General features: G+C 47.0%; 2 protein-coding genes across 2 annotated transcripts in view; one reads left to right on the forward strand and one right to left on the reverse strand.

Moving 5' to 3' along the window:
- CLEC11A (C-type lectin domain containing 11A) overlaps nt 1-19,641 on the forward strand; it is a gene marked incomplete at its 5' end in the record, with an annotated part of 39,142 nt that extends 19,501 nt beyond the window's left edge. The window contains 3 exons of the mRNA XM_082195380.1: nt 3,607-3,823; nt 17,361-17,552; nt 18,568-19,641. Coding sequence (XP_082051506.1) covers nt 3,607-3,823; nt 17,361-17,552; nt 18,568-18,968 — 810 coding nt within the window. The 3' untranslated portion in view covers nt 18,969-19,641. The remainder of the gene's footprint in view (nt 1-3,606; nt 3,824-17,360; nt 17,553-18,567) is intronic.
- Nucleotides 1-21,310, reverse strand: part of SHANK1 (SH3 and multiple ankyrin repeat domains 1) — a 142,373-nt gene extending 121,063 nt beyond the window's left edge. The window contains exon 1 of the mRNA XM_082194282.1: nt 19,734-21,310. The gene's annotated coding sequence lies outside the window, so the exon portion shown is untranslated. The remainder of the gene's footprint in view (nt 1-19,733) is intronic.
- Nucleotides 21,311-22,460: the final 1,150 nt, after the last annotated feature.

Below are 22,460 nucleotides of genomic sequence, written 5' to 3' on the forward strand. Positions count from 1 at the left end.
CTGGATTTATGAATCCTCTTGGACGCTAAAACATGGAACTCTTTTAGAAGCAGTAACCAAGTTTTGGGACTTGGCTTAGCATCTTCCGTGGCTGGCCAAGTCAAAGCTTAGTGATTATCTAGTGTGCATTTGCGACCTCACTGTTTCCTCTGCCTGTTCCCGTCTGTTTCTGTTACTTAATATCTTGACAAACAGAACTGTTTAAGCATCTCTAAAGCAGGAGTTCCCAAACTTTTCCGGGCCAAGGGTCCATAAAATTATCCCAGCACCTCCTACCCTATAAAAAGCATTATTCAGAAAAGCAGTATGCATGACTCATTAAGGAAGATAATCAGAGAATCGTAGAATTGTAGAGGTGGAAGGGACCACAAGGGTCATCTAGTCCAACCTCCTACAATGCAGAAATATTTTGCCCCATGTGGGGTTCGAACCCATGACCCTGAGATTAACAGTCCCATGCTCCACTGGCTGAGCTTTCTGAAACTGAAAACCGCAAGAATTAATTGCACATTTATTCAAACTCCAATCAAAACTATTTAATTTAATTAATTTAACAAAACAGATTAACTTGGTCCAGCGATACCAGCTTTTCAAGGACTGATATAGCCATTTACACCTCCAGCATTCTCCTGTCACCCCCTTGCCTCTTAGAGACCCCCTCAGGGAATCCTACAACCTCCTAGGGGGGCAGTACCACCCACTTTGAAAACCACTGATCTAAAGTTTTGCCTGGATGGTTTCTGAGGTTCCACCTTATGCTCCTTCCATGCTTCTTTAGTTACACTTCCTCCTGTTTTAGGGAACATAAGAAGCTGCCTAATACCTAGTCAGAACAAGGGTCTACATAGCTCAGTATTGTTGACACTAGCAGTGGCTCTTCAGGATTTCAGAAAGGGAACATTCCCACTCACACCTGGAGTTCTTGGGGAATTGAACCAGGGACATTTCACATGTCTTTTCTCTGAGCAGTAGCCCTTTCCTACTTGTTACCTCCCAACCTGAATGTAGCCTATCTGCCTGCAGCTTTGCTGTCAGCCTGGGGCTGCAAAAATCTGCAAGAGGCGGCCAGTGGCTTGCATTCTATGGGGTTATCATGCAGGCTTGTACTACTAGATCCATGTTTCTCAAACGTGGGGCCCCAGCAGTTGTTGGAAGTTCTGATTTGATCCCAGAATGTCCTGGTTTTCCTTAGGACGTCCATATTTTCATTGGAGAAATCATAGAATTGTAGAGTTGGAAGGGACTCCAAGGGTCATCGAGTACAAACCCCTGCAATGCGGGAATAATGTTGGAGGGTAAAGGAGTTATGCAAACCCCGAGCCAAGGAGATAAGTAACTATACAGCCTTTAGAAGACACCTGAAGGCAAGACACCTGTATAGGGAAGGGTTTTTTTTAATGTTTTGTGTTTCATTACGTTTTTATATATGTTGGAGGCTGCCCAGAGAGGCTAGGGCAACCCAGACAGATGGGTGGAGTATTATTATTACTATTATTAAACAGCATATGCCTCTTTTCATTGGAAAAACGTTTGAGGGTGTGCAAACACCCCTTTCTGTCTTCCATTCTGGTAGGCAAAGCAGAACTCAGGCAAAAACACTTGTTGTTTAGTCGTCTAGTTGTGTCCGACTCTTCGTGACCCCATGGACCAGAGCACACCAGGCACTCCTGTCTTCCACTGCCTCCCGCAGTTTGGTCAAACTCATGCTGGTAGCTTCGAGAACACTGTCCAACCATCTCGTCCTCTGTTGTCCACTTTTCCTTGTGCCCTCACTCTTTCCCAACACCAGGGTCTTTTCCAGGTAGTCTTCTCTTCTCATGAGGTGGCCAAAGTATTGGAACCTCAGCTTCAGGACCTGTCCTTCCAGTGAGCACTCAGGGCTGATTTCCTTCAGAATGGATAGGTTTGATCTTCTTGCAGTCCATGGGACTCTCAAGAGTCTCCTCCAGCACCATAATTCAAAAGCATCAATTCTTCGGTGATCAGCCTTCTTTATGGTCCAGCTCTCACTTCCATACATCACTACTGGGAAAACCATAGCCTTAACTATACGGACCTTTGTCGGCAAGGTGATGTCTCTGCTTTTTAAGATGCTGCCTAGGTTTGTCATTGCTTTTCTCCTAAGAAGCAGGCGTTTTTTAATTTTGTGACAGCTGTCACCATCAGCGGTGATCATGGAACCCAAGAAAGTAAAATCTCTCACTGCTTCCATTTCCCCCCCCCCCTCTATTTGCTAGGAGGTGATGGGACCAGTGGCCATGATCTTAGTTTTTTTGATGTTGAGCTTCAGACCATATTTTGCACTCTCCTTTTTCACCCTCATTAAAAGGTTCTTTAATTCCTCCTCACTTTCTGCCATCAAGGTCGTGTCATCTGCATATCTGAGGTTGTTAATGTTTCTTCCGGCAATCTTAATTCCGGCTTGGGATTCATCCAGTCCAGCCTTTCACATGATGAATTCTGCATACAAGTTAAATAAGCGGGGAGACAATATACAGCCTTGTCGTACCCATCTTGAGTACGGACTTGACATCTTTCCGCAGGGCCTGCAAGACAGAGCTGTTCCACCAGGCCTTTGGCCAGGGCACAGCCTGACTCCCTCCTTCGGCAATCTTCGCGGAGCTCTGGCCCAATGGTTGCCATTGGTTTGATTTTACGTAATTTTATAATGAATGATTTTAGAGTGTTGTGTTGTGTTGTGTTGTGTTGTACTGTTGTACTGTTTTATTGTTGTTAGCCGCCCTGAGCCCGGCTTTGGCTGGGGAGGGTGGGATATAAATAATTTTATTATTATTATTATTATTATTATTATTATTATTATTATTATTATTTCCCAATTTTGAACTAATCAGTTGTTCCAGGTGCAAATCAATCAGGACTGGTGAGGGGTGTGGCTTGGGAGGGTGTATGGCCTCAGAAGCGTCCAGAGGAGCTAGGCAGAGAGACCTGGAGGGCAGCATTTGTTCTCTCACGCTCTACGTGGGGCTACCTTTGAAGGTGACTTGGAAACTACAACTAATCCAGAATGCGGCAGCTAGACTGGTGACTGGGAACGGCCGCCGAGACCACATAACACCGGTCCTGAGAGACCTACACTGGCTCCCAGTACGTTTCCGAGCACAATTCAAAGTGCTGGTGTTGACCTTTAAAGCCCTAAACGGCCTTGGCCCAGTATACCTGAAGGAGTGTCTCCACCCCCACCCAGACACTGAGGTCCAGCGCCGAGGGCCTTCTGGCGGTTCCCTCATTGTGAGAAGCAAAGCTACAGGGAACCAGGCAGAGGGCCTTCTCGGTAGTGGCGCCCGCCCTGTGGAACGCCCTCCCATCAGATGACAAAGTGATAAATAACTACCTGACATTTAGAAGACATCTTAAGGTAGCCCTGTTCAGGGAAGTTTTTAATCTGTGATATTTTGCTGTATTTTTTGTCTTTGTTGGAAGCTGCCCAGAGTGGCTGGGGAAACCCAGCCAGATGGGCGGGGTACAAATAATAAATTATTATTATTATTATTATTATTATTATTATTATTATTATTATCTCACCCGTGAGCCTGAGGATGCCTGTTCCTATTGTAACCCTCCTCGTCTGTCCTCCCCTTTTCCCAGCACCTGCAAGAGGTTCTGGAGCTCTCAGAAACAACCGGAGAGGAGGCTGCGCAGGAGGTCACCCTAACTGAGGTGGGGGACCCAGCTGGCAAGGAGATCTTAGACGAAAATGCAGAGGAGGAGGAACACGTCGAAGAGGCTCCCCGTACCACACAGCTCTCCCCAACCACAGCACCCCCGGCTCAGCAGGAGGAAGAGGACGACTTCACCTATGTGTGTGAGTAACGCAAAACACTCAGTTCTCCTTCCTTTTAAAAAGGTGGTCTTTCCCACCTCGCAGTTTCAGAACCCCAGTTAACATATTGAGAATCCTCTTCTAGCTGGCTTTGAAGGGAGATTTGTTAAAAGAATGGAAGATAGATCTATCGATTTCTGCTAGCAGTGATGGAGCCCACCAGGCTTGGGAGCAATGTATGGTCGTTCTCTTTGGGCCCCATCTGCACTACAGATTTAAAGTTTTATTATGTTTTTAGTTTTATTATGTTTGTATATGTGCTGGAAGCTGCCCAGGGTGGCTGGGGAAACCCAGGCAGGTGAGTGGAGTACTGTTGTTGTTGCTGCAGTATCATGCCACTTTAAACAGCCGTGGCTTCCTCCAAAGCCAGTCCCACAATTGCACCTCCCCTCGAAATTCGCTGCTCTTGGTCTAGACCAGAGTTTCCCAAACTTGGGTCTACAGCTTTTTTTGGACTACAATTGCCATCATCCTTGACCGCTGGTCCTGCTTAAACAGCTCAGGATCGTGATACCTCAAGGACCGCCTGTCTCCATATGAACTTAGCCAGATCCTGATATCATCCTTGAGGCCCTTCTAAGTGTGCCTCCTCTACGAGTGGTCCAGAGCGTGGCAACACGAGAGCGGGGCCTTCTCTGCAGTGGCTCCTTGCTTGTGGAATGCTGTCTCCTGGGAGGTTCTCCTGGCGCCTTCATTATACATCTTTAGGCACACCAGGCGAAAACGTTCCTCTTCAACCAGGCCTTTGGCGGATTGATCTGATGTGTTGTGGAAGGGGGATTTTTGGATTGTGTTTGTTCTTCTTATTACGATGTATTTTGTGTTTATTATATTGCAATTTTATGTTGTGAACTGCCCTGAGATCTACGAGTAGTATACAAATTTAACAAATTTTGTGTTTATTATATTGCAATTTTATGTTGTGAACTGCCCTGAGATCTACAAGTAGTATACAAATTTAACAAACAAACAAACAAACAAACAAACAAACAAGGTGATGTGTGGATGTTGTTGGACTACAACTCCCATAATCTTTTACCGGTTCCATGCTGACTGGGGTTGATGGGCTCCGCATTGTCTATCCTCGTAGCCTTCGCCGCTCCTTTACCGCTCATAGGCTCTCTATTTTTAATAGGATTGTTTGTTTGTTTGTTTGGAATCTCTCTGGAGTCGTTGGGCTTACTCTAGGGAGGCCCAAGTTCGAATCCCAGCTCAGCCATGAGCCGATTTGAAAACTGCTATTGTGCCCTCCCTTAGCAGTCGTTCTGAGCAAGCTCAACATACCCTGTTTCTTGAGCCTTCCCTCGCCTGTCGTCCCATGCTGCCAAATGATGTATCTTCCACTCTTTTCTGAAGCCACTGCTTTCTGCTTGTCCTCAGGCACAGAAGCCAATTACATCTAACTCCAATCAATTCCTAACATAAATCCTGATTTCTTGGGTCTTGGCTGGAAGCAACAGTAAACCCTACCCATCAACGACTTCCTTTCACTTTATAAAAACCTCAGCCTTTGGCTGGAGAAGGAGGAGGAGGGGGGGGAAATCACCCTTTGCTGCACTGCCAGGAATACCCCCAACCTCTCTAGAATTCTAATATTCACAATGGCAATCAAAAGTTTAGGCACAGCAGTGAGAGCAATCTCTCCTGCCAGCAAGCATCCCACAGGGAAGTAAGTGCTAAGATTATTTATTTATTTGAAGTATTTTTATCCTGCTCTCCAAGCCAAAAAAGAGTCCCGGAGCAACTAATGTAAGATCTGTTAAGACAAGGCAGTCTTCTGCCAGCTGAGTTTACAAGAGACTTGACACAAAAGGAAAACGGGATGGTGAGGGGAGAGGAAAACAAGCGCGCTCCGTTTTTAAGGCACCCGTTGACCAGGCTGCATAGTGGTTGTCATAATGACCAGTTGCAATGGAAAGAATTCAGGGACAGGAGGAGCCAAAGGGAGCTGTCAGCTGAGACAGTGGGGTGGTCCTACTTCCTGTCTCTCCTCCTCCTGCTGCAGCCAGATGGAATGGCTGCTACAAAATGATTGAGAGGAGACCCATGGAGCTGGGATCTCAGTAGAGCTGATGGCACGGGCCCATCGGTTTTGCATTGCTGGATTCAGACCAGCATTTGGTGTCCTGCAAAAACCACTAGCCAGTTGCCTCTGGCAAGTTAACCAGAATAGCATAGTGTCAGATAGCATTCCTTTGGGAATTAAAGTATATGGCCTTGTCTATCTAGCCCAGTACTGTATTCATTACAGGCAGCAGCAATGCAAGGTCTAAGAAAGTAAAAATAAACAAATCCTGCTCATCACCTGAGATCTTTTTAACTGGATACGAAATGTTGTGCATATCCCTGATGTCAAGTGCAGATGGCAAGTGCCTATAATTTTGGCACTGGGCAGTTCTAAAGACAGACCTACAGTTTACATATGAACAAAACTCTGAAGACGGTTTTGTACAGGGAAAAACAGCTTCACGAGGGAGGGAGGTTGGATTGGAGCAGTCCCCACCCATCACTTTTTGCTCTGCAGTGCCCTTACCCCAAACCATTCTTACACATGAGGGGCTCCCAAGCCCTTGCAAATACGTGTTGTGGTGAAAGGGTTAATCACTCTCCACTTTCCCACCCTAAATCATCTCTCTCCCCCTCCTTACTCATCTCTGAAGCTTTACCCTAGAAGAAACAAACGGCATCAAGGTTTATGTTGCACACGTAATTCAGAGCGACAGTTCTCCTTCCTTAAAATTCAGAGCGACAGCTATCCTTCACATCACAAATAATTGGCTGTAGTAACTTTCGCTTGAAGCGCAGCATCATTGGTACTCCTTTAGGGCCAAAGTACCCAGGATGGAAAGCTGAGTGTAACTTTGCCCTGGCATTTTTTAAAAGGAAAAGCACACAGGGGAAGCTGGAATCATAGAATCATAGAATCATAGAGTTGGAAGAGACCACAAGGGCCATCGAGTCCAACCCCCTGCCAAGCAGGAAACACCATCAGAGCACTCCTGACATATGGTTGTCAAGCCTCTGCTTAAAGACCTCCAAAGGAGGAGACTCCACCACACTCCTTGGCAGCAAATTCAACTGTCGAACAGCTCTTACTGTCAGGAAGTTCTTCCTAATGTTTAGGTGGAATCTTCTTTCTTGTAATCTTGAGCAAAAGACATGTGTGTGGGTGTGTGGGTGTGTGTGGGTGTGGGTGGAGGGGAGCAGAGACCTCAAAAATTCCCTCCCCAGTCGCTCCTCTCCTGCCTTTGATTTTTTAAAAAAAAAATGTCGGGGGGGGGAAGGGTTAAGCCCCCCCCCATTTCCTGCTGAAGAGTCCAATCTTCCTGCCAGCTCTTTTCATTTATAACACTTACACACACACACACACACACACACACACACACCACCACCACCAGCAGCAGCAGCAGCAGCAGCAGGATAAAATTGCACACCTTGCTTGGTGTGCCATGTTGCGTTTGGCCTTTGTTCTGGAAAAGGATTCTGGGAAAGTACAATACTTGGGCTGAGTGGGGGAGCACCCAACTGCCTAGCACTGAGGTTCACAGAAATCTGATGTGGATTTTTCCATCCTTGGAAACACAACATTTTTTCCCTCTGCATTAGGGGAGAAACCAGGGCGGGGTGGGGAACCCTGCCACAGTCGGTTCCATTGCTGGCGAGCTGTAGCTGTGAAAGCCATCGAGACTTAGTGGCTGAAATGAAAGTTACCATAGAAGTAAGACGTTCAAAGAAAGGAGACTGCGAATGATCACAGGCGGTTTAAAAATAAAAATACAGAAGGCGCATCTTGGCTCTTTGTTCCCACTTCAATCGCACTTGGCTCAAGTCGAGCTAACTTGAGTTAAGCAGTTTCCTTCAACCATCAAGTAATCCAGGAATGCTTTTAACAAATAAATAAAAGCGAGAGCTGAAGATGAATAAGGACTATATTTAGCACACTGGAGCACTCCCCAGATATTATCTTAACAACCCTGCAAGGTGGGATAGCATGATTATCCCCTATATTAAAAATGGGAGACAAAAAAACTGGGTAGCAGGGAAGGAATCCTTTCTATATTTAGGGGGTTTTTTGTACACGTTTTGATTCTTCAGTTCAAGCTGTGATGGGGTGGGGGGACATAGTCTGTCGGGCAAATGGGGCACTGTCCCACCAACCTCAGCCACCCACCACCTGGCTGCCTTCTTGCATAGAACCATTCCAGGGAGGGGCACTGCTTGTCAACCTACTTCTCCATCAGCCCTGAGTGCTCACTGGAAGGACAGATCCTGAAGCTGAGGCTCCAATACTTTGGCCATCTCATGAAAAGAGAAGACTCCCTGAAAAAGACCCTGGTGTTGGGAAAGATGGAGGGCACAAGGAGAAGGGGACAACAGAGGACGAGATGGTTGGATAGCTACCAACATGAGTTTGACTAAACTGCGGGAGGCAGTGGAAGACAGAAGTGCCTGGCGTGCTCTGGTCCATGGGGTCATGAAGTGTCAGACACAGCTAAATGACTAAACAACAACACCAACACTGTTGGGCTCCCCGAGTTCTGCCCTATCAGTCCCAATGGGCACTAGCCGCTAAGGGAGGATAGGATGAAATCCCCCACTGCTTGACCAACATGGCCATGTGTGTCCTACTTTACAGAGTCCTCTGTTTATAAGCCTGTTAGAGTACACATCTCCATAGGAAGGCCTGTCCAGTCCAAACCTGATGTAAAGTGAAAGAACCCTAAAAAAAAAGAAAAAAGGAGACTGAGAGGGACATGGAGTTTGTCTATCAACAGTTAACACCTGGGCAACAGGCAGAACAGGCCCACAGGTCAGCTGGTTGCTGTCTTCCCCATTGATCTTTCCCTTTAAAGTGTAGCAAATATTCCTAAATTTGCATATGGCCAGCTAAGACAGGTGGGGTTACCAGATGAGTCTTTCCCTGCATGCCAGGACAGACTCCAGCGGACTTCCGGGTTGGTGCGATCTGGAAATGGCGGATTCCCTCCGAGCTGCGGAGGGAATCGGCTCAACCGAGGACGGGTCTTGCCGCGCCGGCGACGCGGGGACCCTTAAAAACCGCAGGCGCTGAAGCCTGCGGACTGAAGACTCGGCGGGTGCCTTAAGCGCCCCCCCTGATCCACGAAGAGCCTTTTTAAAGGCTGCGGAGAGGATACGGAGGGTGGAGTGGCACTGAGAGTCGATCGCTACCTCGGTGGAGCGAAGCCGCGAGCCATGACCGGAGAGCGCTGACTTCCTTCCTTGAAATTCGGACTGAAAAGAATAACCCGTGAGTAAAACGGAATTGGACTTTAAGAATATTATCCCGTGAATTTGAGACGACCGGGGTGTGTGCTAAAAGGAAGTCCGCACCCCCCCCCTTGCAGATGATCTAAAGCAACGATATAAGAGCTAAGCTGGAGAGCCTACCCTTTGAGGGGTGAGTTAAAAAAGACACTAACTTCCAAGATTTGGCAAAAAGAAATTTTGAGCTGGAGAGTGGAGTTTTGGAAGCTTTCCTTCTGTTGTAAACAACCCCCCCTCCCGGGCCCGGGAGCGTCCTGTCTTTGAGCTTGTGCAAGAGGTGCGGAGTTTGACAGCTGTCAAAGCTGTCAAACGGACAGTTTAGAGCGAAAAAATTGTCATTTAAGATCCCTCTGGACTAAGATGAGTTATAATTGAACTAAAATTGTTGGAAACAAAGTAATAACAATAAGTTAGAGGATTGTTGGAGAAAAGACTAATAAGTAACCAGATTCCCTCTAGGGGGAACTCTGTGAAACTACAATGGCTGTGGATGGAAAGTTACTAGTGGAAATCGAAAGAATGTTTCATTTGGTGGGAATCTTACAAGAGCAGAGTCTGGCTATGAATAAACAACTCATGACCTTGACTTCTGGAACAAGCAGCTCTGCTGAATGTATTGAGGACTTGAATGAGAAAGAATCCACAGCTGAATCGGAAATGATATCTAAAGAAGTGGAAGAGACTAAACAAGAAAAAGAGAAAGTAAAGTTGGAAAGTACCAACCAGAAGCTGACATCTGTGGAATACAAGCAAGGAGACTTTTGGATTATATTTACCACAAATCTGCGAAAGATGCAAAAGATGAAGGAGGAGGTCCCGGGAGTTTATGGAATACAGGAACTTAAAATAAAGAAATATGATTGGGGCCTCCACTCTGACTTTGACTCTGAAGATGCAGGCTTTGTGGAAATTTTCCAGCAGCTGTTTGCAAATGTCCTTGTGGGAAGAGAAGATGGTCTGATGGTGACAGAACTCTTTCCAGATTTGATGACCGACATAAAGGACTACCAACAAGACCGGCGGAGAGGGACTGAAAGAGACTTGAAAGCCTCGGACGTGAGGAACCCAGGCTAAGAACTGCTATTCTGGACATGTATTGGGAAGGGACGAAAACCGGGGATGGGAGGGAGGGAAGAATAGAATTTTAAAAACACTCAAGACCTTTGGGTTTAGTTAATATGACCTTCAACTAAGACAAAATGAGAAATCGATGGAAGAGAATCTGAGTCCAACTTAGGAAAAAATTATTTTCTTTATAAAAGAGGTAATATTAAGATGGTTAAGAGGAGAAATACCAATTTGCTGACACAATTTTGGGAATTGGGATGCACGAGGGGGGTGGGTGGGGGGAAGTCAGGGAACAGGGTTAGGAAAGTAGGATTTTCTGAAATTATACATGTTTCTGTCTTTTGTCTTTTTTGTGTGTGTTTTGTCTTTATAAAAGGTGAAAAACCAATAAAAATTTTATTTAAAAAAAAAACAAAACAAAACAGGACAGACTCCAGCAGATTGAGCGAGTGACACCAATCATGGGTCCAATGGTCAAGAAGGTGGTTTCTGCACGTTCTGCAGAGGAAAGTGAAGGGCAGATGGGGCGCGTCCACCTGGAAAGGGAGCCCATCTAGGAGAAGGCAAAACTCTGATCCCAAACCTCCGCGGTCTTGAGGGATGTATTTGGCAGAAGGAAAAGCTATGGAGTAGTCCCAACACAAATCCAGAATGGAGTCCTTAAATTGGTTGGATGGCGCCTTGTACGCCTCCTTCCAGCAACTCCTGTAGCCAAGCTGGTGAATAAAACCAAACAATTCCTCTGCTTTCCTTTGGGCCAGTGACCTCCATACACACGGCCCATGCATGCACCCCACTTTGATGCTGCGAATGCATTTGATTCCCCCACCCTGTGCACTCCATTGTCTCTCAAGACACACAGGTGCCAGCATATGGTGCAGCGTGTGGAAATGTACTGGAAAACTGTACTCCCCTTTTGTCTCTTTTTTTATTGATGGGAGTTCTCTGCCTCCCTCCCCCTTCTCTCTTTTGGCTACCCTGACCCCCCCAACAGTTTGAACCCAAAGCCATGTTAGCCTATTAAAATAGTAGCTTTCTGTTTGGAACTTCTGCTGTAGCTTTCCCCAACCTCCCCACCCACATTATGGCTAAACTACCCTTAATAGTTTTGCATGGAATGGACAGGATTTTAAAAATGCAAATTGCAACAGTTTGGGTTGGGGTGCCCTGATAATTAACAGAATCAGAACTGCTTGGAGAGGGGATTTAACACTTTCCTCCCCTGCTGTGGTCCTAATGAAAATCTATCTTCTGTAGCAGGGATTTGCTCTCTGTGTGTGTGTGTTTTGGCAGAAGTGGGTGGGTGGGGGGAATCCCTTGTTGACACCAATGGGGAAATGTCATTCCCATGGGTAGGCAAACTAAGGCCCGGGGGCTGGATCCGGCCCAATCGCCTTCTAAATCTGGCCTACAGACAGTCCAGGAATCAGCGTGCTTTTAAATGAGTAGAATATGTCCTTTTATTTAAAATGCATCTCTGAGTTATTTGTGGGGCATAGAAATTTGTTCATTATAATTTTTTTTCCAAAATATAGTCCAGCCCCCCACAAGGTCTGAGGGACAGTGGACTGGCCCCCTGCTGAAAAAGTTTGCTGACCCCTGGTCTTTCCATTGCAAGCACCCCTTTTCACAGGAAGGATTATCTGCCAGAGGAGGAAAGGGTTAAACCCCTCTCTGCCTGCCTGCCCTGATTGGCCTTTCCCCTTGATGCAATTTGCATTTTCTGAAAATTTGCACATGAAATGCAAAGGCATCTTTTAATGGCTGTGTCTAGTGTGCTGCCTCACACACATCTTGCCTGTAGTGTTGGCTGCCCTGATGAGTTCTTCCTTCCAATTGCCCCACATGCACACAGAGCCTATTCAAGGCCAGACACCCCCCCTCCAGTTGACCACAACCACCTAGATCTCTCCTGCATCACCCACAGACCACCCTCTCTTATCTGTCTCTTGCACAGAGAGGCTTATACAGATGTGCTTGCGCACCCCCCCCCCATAACCTAATCCTTAGAAGCTATCCTGTCTGCTCATTCCATTCCTTAGCTGAGCTGAACTGCCTGCATTTATAATTTGACCACAGCAAGAAACATGGCCCCATGATGTGATAATTTACTGTTTGTGTAGGGAGCAGAGCTGTGTTCTTAGCAGTAGGTAATTTTCTTTTAAAGAAACTCAACATAGGCAGTAAAGGCAGTCTCCAACTCAGAACAGTTTCTAATCATGGAGGTGGAAGGGACCATGAGGGTCATCTATTCTAACCCCACACAATGCAGGAATCTTTTGCCCAATGTGGGATCGAACCCACAACCCTGAGAGTATGAGAGTCATGCTGTACCAACTATCTCCGTGGACTCAGCGGGAAGCTGCTGTCAGATAATTTGCTCTACTTCAAGGGTGGGGAAACTCTGGGCCTGAAGATGTCAGTGGACTAACCCCCATCAGCCCTAGACTCTGTGGCCAACAAGCAGGGAAGATGGAAGCTGTAGGGCTGCCTTCTGATGTCTCCTAAAGGTTGTCTAGTTACTTATCTCCTTGGCTCAGGAGTTGTATAAAGGTAAAGGTAAAGGTAAAGGGACTCCTGAACATTAGGTCCAGTCATGACCGACTCTGGGGTTGCGGTGCTCATCTCGCTTTATTGGCCATGGGAGCCGGCATACAGTTTCTGGGTCATGTGGCCAGCATGACTAAGCCGCTTCTGGCGAACCAGAGCAGTGCACGGAAATGCCATTTAGCTTTCCACCGGAGTGGTACCTATTTATCTACTTGCACTTTGACGTGCTTTCGAACTGCTAGGTTGGCAGGAGCAGGGACCGAGCAACGGGAGCTCACCTCGTTGCGGGGATTTGAACAGCCAACCTTCTGATCAGCAAACCTAGGCTCAGTGGTTTAACCCACAGCGCCACCCGCGTCCCTTTTCAGGGGTCGTATAACTCCATACATTTCTCTGATGAAAAGTGGGATGTCCTAAGGAAAAGTGGGACATTCCGGGATCAAATCGGAAACTGAGATGGCTTCTGTAAATCCGGCACTGTCCTGGAGAATAGGGACATTAGGAGGATTTGGCCTCTATAGAGAGGGTCTTACTTAAGAGAATGGTTATTGACATCCCTCTTGTCTGGGGAGACAATAGAAGAGTGGGCCTTGTGTGGGGTGAAAGGGGCAAAGTCAAACTGTTGGAGAGTTACAGCGCCTGCTGTGGCTGTGGAGACAGATATTGGAGAGACATGTTTTATTGCAGGTGGGGCAGACAAAGGCATCTGTTTTTGCTGCTACAGGGGCATCATGGTAAGGTTTGGTCATTGCTGTGGGTCAGCCAGACAAAGGACACTAATGGGAAATTTGGCTGCTCATTGTCTTGGAAAGCACCTTGGCTTGAACATACCTCCAAATGATAAAGAGCCTCAGACTGCATTACCACCTCCTTAAGAGTGTGCGCAAGGAGAATAGCAGAGAGATTGCATTGGATTTTCACTTTTAGCAAAGTCAATTTGGATTTCAGGGAACTGGTTGCTGGGTTGCAGTGAAAGTGTCTTTCCTTAGCAGTGCAGTGTGAACAGCCTCGCAACTGCCAGGCAGTTTGCGCTGCCTATGGACAGACCCATTCTCTGGTTACAGTCTCTTCTCTAGCTGCTGGGAAACCCATGCGTGCAGCTGCCATGAAAAAGGAAAGAAGGAAGGAAGGAAGAAAGGAAGGAGCAAACTCAGTGCTGGAGATCATTAGGGAAAGATAAAAAAATAAAGCTGCCAGTATCATATTGCCTTTACACAAATTGATCATGCAACTATGCTTGGAATAATGCGTCTAGTCTTGGTTAAGGTAAAGGTAAAGGGACCCCTGACCATTAGGTCCAGTCGTGACTGACTCTGGGATTGCAGCGCTCATTTCGCTTTATTGGCCGAGGGAGCTGGCGTACACCTTCCGGGTCATGTGGCCAGCATGACTAAGCCGCTTCTGGCGAACCAGACAGCGCACGGAAACGCTGTTTACCTTCTGGCCAGAGCGGTACCTATTTATGTACTTGGACTTTGACATGCTTTCAAACTGCTAGGTTGGCAGGAGCAGGGACCGAGCAACGGGAGCTCACCCCGGCACACGGATTCGAACCGCCGACCTTCTGATCGGCACGTCCTAGGCTCTGTGGTTTAACCCACAGCGCCACCTGCGTCCCAACCCAGTCTTGGTTGCTGCATCTCAAAAAGGATATTGTAGAGTTATAGAAGGTGCAGAAGAGGACAATCGAGCAGGGGCAAACGAAGGTGCCATGACACCTGGGGTGGGGCATTGCTATGTAGGGCACATGTGTGGCGTCGCTACGTATGACACTTGCGCTGTACGTAGCAACGCCGCACTTGCCGCCGCCACTTCAGTGCCGTATGGACGATGCCGATATCCTCTGCTTGCGGCTGTAGCGGTGACGGAGGGATCCCACCCCCGTCTGTATGGCGCTCGAGTGGCACCAGCGGCAAACCGCTATGTACAGTGCATGTGTGGCCTTGCTACGTACAGCACATGCGTTCAAATCTGCTCGGGCCACTGTGCCCAGGCTGGGGCGGCAGGGCAAGCACCCCGTGGGGTGCTGCCTTGTCACCCTCCCAGATGTGGAACCCCAGGGCGCATCGCCCCCCCCCCCCGTTGCGACGCCACTGCAATCGAGATGACCTGGAGGCTGGAGCATCTTGCCTATATGAGGAAAGGCGACAGCATTTTGAGCATTTTTGCGGTTGTGTAGAGAAGAGATGAGCAGAACTGTGGAAAGCATGTTGAATTTTTCACCTTTCAGATTTCAACATTGAGGGGTGCTAAAAAATTATAACATGACTTGGGAATCCAAAAGTTATCTTGCTTAAATTAATATATCATTTTGCTTAGTACCTAAAATGTTTGTAAAACTGCATAGAGATAATTATAAATGATTGCTAAGTATTTGTAGTTATATGGTATGTGAATATTATTATAGAATCATTATTTAGCATTACCTGACATTTACAGGAGGTAACATTAAAATTTTCCAGAAGAGAGTTTATGTGCTTCTTCATCAAACGTAGACTTACAAAGCTAAATGTTGTGCAGTTGCAAAAAATAATAGATTTGAATTCCTCAGACCCAAAAACATATTTTTAACACCCCTCAATGAAGAAGTTTGCAAAAGTTGAGCTTCGCCCCCTAAAATGACACACCCCAATTGTATATCATTATGTAAAGTTTAGATTCTTGTATTGCAGGGGGTTGGACTAGGTGACACTTGGGGGCCCTTCGGACTTGCAATTCTATAATTCTGTGTGGAGAAAGTGGATAGGCAATAGTTTTCATTTCATAATATTAGACCCCAATGACATCTAATGAAGTTGAGGAGATTCAGGACAAAAACAAGGAGGAATTTACACGATACACAGTTAAACTATGGAATTCAGTCTCAGAAGTTGTAATGACTTCTTAGATTATGTTAAAGGGGGTTAAAACAAATTTGTGGAGAATCAATGGCCTTTAGTCATGACAGCATCATATGCTACTTCCAGAAGCAGAGGTCATGCTCCTCTAAATGCTGTCCGCTGGGGATTTACCATGGGAGAGAGGCCTGTTGCTCTAGTGTGCTGTTTATGGGCTTCCCATGGGCATTTGGCTGGCAACTGTGAGAGCAGGTACCCAGTGTGAAACATGGACAACTTATAAATGCCATCTCCAACTCCTCAAAAGATTCCGTCAACGGCGTCTCCAAAAAATTTCACACATCACTTGGGAAGACAGGCGAACTAATGCCAGTGTACTGGAGGAAGCAAAGATCACCAGTGTCAAAGCTATGATTCTTCAACATCTGCTTCGTTGGACTGGTCACGTTGTTCAGATGCCTGATTATCATCTTCCAAAAGAACTACTCAATTCAGAACTAAGAAATGGCAAGCGTAATGCTGGTGGTCAACAAAAGAGGTTTAAAGACTCTCTCAAGGCAAATCTAAAAAAATGTAGTATAAAGACTGACAGCTGGAAAACACTGGCCTGCAAGTGCTTCAGTTGGAGAATAGCCTTTACCAAAGGTGTCATGGGCTTTGAAGACGCTCAAACTCAGGACAAAAGGGAGAAACACGCTAAGAGGAAGACACACTTGGCAAACCCTCACCATGATCAAATCCCGCCCGGAAATCTATGTGTCTCCACTCTGGAAGGATGTGTGGATCCAGAATTGGCCTCCACAGTCGCTTGCGGACTCCCTGTTAAGATTGTGTTCATGGATGACAATCTTACTCGGCTACGAGTGATTGCCAAAGAAGAAGAGTGGTTAGAGTGTTGGACTAGGCCCCAGGAGACTAGGGTTCAAATCTCCACTTGGCCTTCAAGCTCATTGGGTGATGTGTTGTTTTTAATTATTTATCATTTTCATTTTACAATAAGAACAATAAATAGTAATCCAAATACCAAATACACATTCAATTTCGACTTCCCTGTGTCCTTTCCATGGTTCACTTCATTATTTTCTTTTCCACTACATATTCTCATTGATCTCTATCTTTTCATTTTCTATATCTGCAGAGTTATTACTGCTGAATTTACTCTGTTTAACAGTACTCCGTTACTGTTAACCTTTTAATATGCTTATATTTTTCCAAATAATCTACAAAACATTCCTAATCTTCTTTAAATATCTCATTTGGGTGGTGTTGGGCCAGCCACTGTCTAATTTACGTCGTAGGGTTATTCCGAGGTTAAATTGTGGTGACCAGAATCACGTATACCACTTGAGCTTCTTGGGAGGAAAGATGGGGTATAAATAAAATAAAATAAGCAGAACATTGGAACTTATCGGCTGGGGAACCTGTGGCCTTCCAGAGGTCACTAGGCTACAGCTCCCATCATCTGAGGCCATTGGCCATTCTGCCCAGGGGTGATGTGAGTTGGAGTCCAACAGCATCTAGAGAGACAGTTTCCCCACCTGTGAGATTATATCCTTACAAGAGTATTCCTCCTTTTCAGGGCTTTTTTTTCAGTTGAAACTTGCCGGAACAGTCAGGTGGGCACCATTGCCATTACAAGAGAACAACGGAGGCGTTCATGATGGGTTCCGGCACCTCTTTTTCTAGAAATATAGCACTGTACCTGTTCCTCTGCTTCCAGACCCTTAAAATTTGCCTTTGTTTCTCCTCTTCTTCCTCCCTCCTTGTTGTCCAAGCAGTCTCCCGCCTGAACAGCCTGGATGCAGCCGTCCACCGCCTCAATGTGCAGTTCCACCTCATGGACGTGAAGGTCTCCCAGTTCTCTCAAGGCCTGGCTGAACTGAAGGGGAGCGTGACGGAGGCTCATGAGTCGCTCGACTCCTTGAAAGAAGTTGCCACCCGCAACCAGAAAGAGCTCGGAAAAATCGATGGTGAGGACAGGGGCAGGGAGGCAATGCACATTGGGAGTGGTTAGGAAAACAGGGAGCAGCCCTATACTGTCATTGATTCCATTCCCTTTAATGCAGGAATCTTTCGCCTAACCTGGTCCTCAAACCCACAACCCTGAAATTAAGAGTCTCATGTTCTACAGACTAAGCTATCCCTCCAGTAAAGTGTTTTTTGCTTTTGTTTTAAAGACAAAAGGGATCAGGTAGGCCAGCCACAGATCTCCAGCATCATGTCTGCTTCTGGCCCTCAGCTTGCAAGGGCAGGAAGTGGCTAAAGGGCAATAACAGGCAGAGCCCTTGGAAATGCAAAGCCATGTTGAGAGCTCGACCGAGCGCCTGAGGCCGCCAGTTGCCAAATCCCCCCTTTAGCTCAAAAAGCTGTCGTTCTTTGGGTGTCAAGATTGTGTGGGGTGTGTGTGTATGTGTGTGTCAGAGAGCCAGGATTTCATATGCTGCTCAGAGCTGATGGAGCATAAGGACCAAAGCAAAGGTTATTCAGGGACAGAGGGGGATTGTTTGAATCCAGCACACTAAACTTGGGTTGAGATGTGAGGGTGGAGGGGTTTCTCTCTATCTCTATATAATTTATTATTCTTATTTTTCAAATGTTTTCACATTGACCTTCAAATCAAACGCACTATTTCCCACCCTCATCTCTGCAGCGTTTTTACTCAAACCTTTTCTACTGCATTAGATCTTTATCTATCACAAAATTCCTCTGTTCTAATTATTTTGTCCTTTTCCCTCCTGCCCGTGATTTCATTTGACTGTAATTTTTTTTTAAAAAAAATAGGCCACGAAAGGCCTCCATTCTTCAGGATGGAGGCGTTTCTCAAGGCCATTCATCCTCTGTTGCCCCCATGTGTCAAAGTTCAGACTGCAGGCCCCTTGGGGCAGAGACCCATCTCCTTGCATTCCACTTGATGGAATCGCAAGCCGTAGGTAGCAGCAGCAGCAGTTGCCGTTGTAACCATGACACTCTCTGCCCTATCACAAGGTTGCTTGCGAGGCCGCCGGACCCACGGCAAATGCTTCCTGATCTTCAAGAACTTCGAGGTCTACGACGCGGCGCAAAAACTGTGCGAGCTTAGGGGAGGGAACCTGGCCATGCCAGCAGACGCCACTGAGCTGGCCATCCTCCGCCGCTACCTCTACGACGCCTTCCAGCCTAACAACTGGCCTGTCTGGGTGGGCATCAACGACAGGCGCTCAGAAGGGCTGTGGCTCTTCGAGAACGGGCAGCGCGTGTCCATCTTCGACTGGTACCGCGACTTCCTGGTGACTCAACCCAACGGTGGCGCCCGGGAGAACTGCGTGTCCCTCAGCTCAGACGACGGGAAATGGTGGGACAATGACTGCGAGCGGCGGATGTATTACGTCTGCGAGTACCGCCTCTAGGGGGGGCAGCTGTCTCAGGTCCAGTCCCAGGTGCGCATGGTCGCCATAGGTATCCTTCCGCTTACAGTGCAATGGTTAGCAGGTCTGGGCTATGTGGAGCTACAGCCTCTGGAAGGCAGTGCGCTCTGTCCCATTTTTCGCACCCCCAACCTTACCCCAAGGCACACACCACACTCTTACTGGTGGTCAAAACATCCCACTTATTTTGTAGCCCCCACACCATAATAAAAAGCACCTTGACACCTCAGAGGAGGAAATGCTGTGTCTTGCAAACAGGAATTTCCATGTCCCTAGTGTCCCTCAGAAAAAGAGGTGCCAGAACTCACCACAAACACTTCCCTCGTTCTTTAAGAATGGCAATGGAGAGGTGCAGATTCCAGCTGACAAAAAAGCCCTGCATGTCCCAGAGTTTTGCTTTTTCTACTGCATGGTGATTCGGCAATTGTAATTCTAACAGGATCTCTTGGGTACTGAAATGTTTTTAAGGGGCCTGGCGTGCAGTACACCTCAAAGTGTGGGTGGGGATTTTTTTATTGCTGAAATTGTGGCGCTGTCCCTGAAACCTGTTCCTGGGCCTAGTCAGGATTTATGTTACAAGGGGCAGGGCACCCACCCGTCACCATCCTCTGTCCGGTTTTGTCTAGCAGATTCAGAATGAAATGTCTCAACAACAGTTGTTTTTCGTGACTTTCTTTTCACCCCAAGTGCTCTGAAATCTTTCTACAATTTCTACTTTTAGTTACGTATTTTTATTTACTTACTTACCCCCCGGCTATGCCCATAAGCCTGTTGCAACACGTAAGACCATTCAGTTCCAGGTCGAGAAGCCTGGGCGAAACGCAGTTGTCTCTCTCTCCACTCTGAGGGTCAAACTAAACATGGCGTTTGTCACGCAGTGTGGCCTTGGTGGCACGGCCAATTTTTCCGTGACAAATAACTGGTGCGTTGGAGTCAGTGGCAGTGAACTGATGGTGGCAGTCAACTCTCTGCTCCCTTGTATGGATCGGGCCCTCTTGAGTGAAAGCAAAGTTCCCATTTGAGCAGAAGAGCAGTCCTGAGAGGAGAGTGTGCTCAATACCTTCCCAGGTCTGAACCGCATCCCTTCAAGCTACAACGAGGAGCGGGAACTTTGGGTACAAAATGGCTGCTTCAGAATTAAAGAGACTTGCACAAATTCATACACAGTTCGTCTTGACGGCTCCTCTGCGTCAGCCCCTTTTCGAGCCCCCTCATAAATTCCTCAGCAGGGCAAACCTTTATGCTGAAGCGATTATATTCATATATTTAAAGCATCAGGGACAGCAGACCTACCCTATATAGGCAAAAATACTGACGGGTGACAAAGTTGCTTTCAAATTCTCTGCTTCCCTCTGCACCCCAGACCTTTTGTGCAGCACCATCCTATGGACATTTACTCAGAAGTAAGCCCCACCAAGTTCAATGGGACATAGTGCCTAGTTTTAGGCCTAAGTGAGTTTAGGCTCAAGTGTCTTATCGCCCTATGTTGCTGGCCAGCTCTATATGAGGGAGCTGGGCCTTCCTTTATCCCCCCCACTGAAGGACGTTTAGCAAGACATGAAGATGAAATTCCTTACTGTGTGCCTTTCCCCCTCACCAGGGCCTATAAGCTGTCGCTGAATGCACTTTAGGAGCTCAAAGGGGGGAATGCTAAAAACCTGAGGGCTCTGGCACCTGCAAAGTGTGGGCAGATGAGGGGAAAGTAGAGACGCCACATGAGAGAAGTTATAGGCTAGAACTGTGGAGTCAGATGGCAATTTAATTTCACCGCTGCCAGTGGAGTTTTTCTCTTGTATGTAACTCCCTTCAGCTCCCTTATACTGTCCCACTTTCTAGGGCGGCCTCCACCAAAAGGTGCTTTGAGATGATCACTGGTTAGCTCAGTTGGTTAGGAAGCGTGGTGCTGACAGAACGTCAAGGTTGCAGGTTTGATCCCCCCATGGGACAGCTGCATATTCTTGCATTGCAGGGGATTATAGAATCGTAGAGTTGGAAGGGACCCTGGGGGTCATTTTTCCCCAATCCCCTACAATGCAGGAATAGGCAGCTGTCCTATACGGAGATCGAAGCTGCAGCCTTGGTGTTATCAGCACAGCACTCTTAACTACTGAGCTACCCAGACAGGGTTGGACTAGATGATCCTCAGGGTCATTTCCATGATTCAATCACTACAACTCCCATCAGCTCCAGGGAGCAGTGCTAATCCAAAATATCTGGAAGGCCTCAGTTGGTGAAGGCTGCCACTGCCATAGGGCATAAGCCTGTTGCCTTGGGGTAAATCTCTTCAGCTGCTTCTCCCCCCTTCCTGTTCACCCTTCTTAAGAAAACCAGAAGCGCCCTTTTAAAATAAAGCATACTTTTATTTTCTTGTTGAAGTACCAATTTCAATTTTTGAAAAACACACACAAAAGAAAACATGTTCCAATACTGAACGGGGAGCGGGGGGGAGATTAAAAAAATGAAACCCAAGCATTGTTCCTCGAAGCTGCCTCCACCCCCCCCCAAATGTGGGGGTGACATTAAGAGGAGGGGGCAGGAAAGAGAAAATACATGCATCCATGTTTTCAGCTTTGTTCCTCCGTGTTCTGGAGAGACACGTTTCAGCCACATGCAAACCGGACTAGGGGTGTATGTAATGAACTTGGGGGGGGGGGAGAGGGAAGAGTAGAAAGGAATGGGATAATACTTTCTTTGGTTTATTATGCTAACTGACTGCTTGCCCCAGAAGGGTGGGTGGTAGACCGGGGGGGGGGGGGCATTTCTGATCCCAAAGAGGGGAGGGCCAATGTCTTCTAAACACCCTCTTTTTTCTTTACTCTGTTTTTGAGTCTTTCTAATCTGTGCCTGGGACCCCCACCCCACGCCATAGAGGAGAAAAGAAGGCAATCACATGATTTCAGGTGCAAAGGGAGATAGCTCCGGGCCTGAAGGGATTTCCCAGACACAATTTTCCCCATGCCCCCACTCTGCCCAATATCCTAGAAAAAGGAAATGAAAGGGGGCAGATGAGTTTGTTTTCTGATTAGATCCCTCCTCAAACTGCTGCTTGGGATTTTAAACCATCAACATCCCCTGCCTTTAAGCTCAAAGGACACCTGGACACCAATATACATAAATATTCTATGTATAATTTTTTTTTAAGGGGATGGAATTGGAAATCCACAATACCTACTGTGGAAAAACTGCCTCTTTCCCCTCCCCCAATTGCAATCCTCCACCCCACCCCCCTTGCAATATATGGCTAATTACAATCCAGCCCACTTGGAATATGCCACTCTGCTATTTTGTCCCACTTCCTCCACCTTCCTATGTGAGCTCCTTCTGCATTTCCCCTGCTTTTCAATTCCTGTGGTTTCCTCTATCGGAGTCCCTGCCAAATCCAACTCCCCCAAAATCCTCCCTGCTCTCCGTCAGAGCTCCACCTCTCCCCCCCTACATGCATGGAATATTCCAGCCCCACCTCTACTCTTCCCC

Source organism: Podarcis vaucheri (genome assembly GCF_965113315.1).
Source record: "Podarcis vaucheri genome assembly, chromosome: 13".
Taxonomy (NCBI): Eukaryota; Metazoa; Chordata; class Lepidosauria; order Squamata; family Lacertidae; genus Podarcis; species Podarcis vaucheri.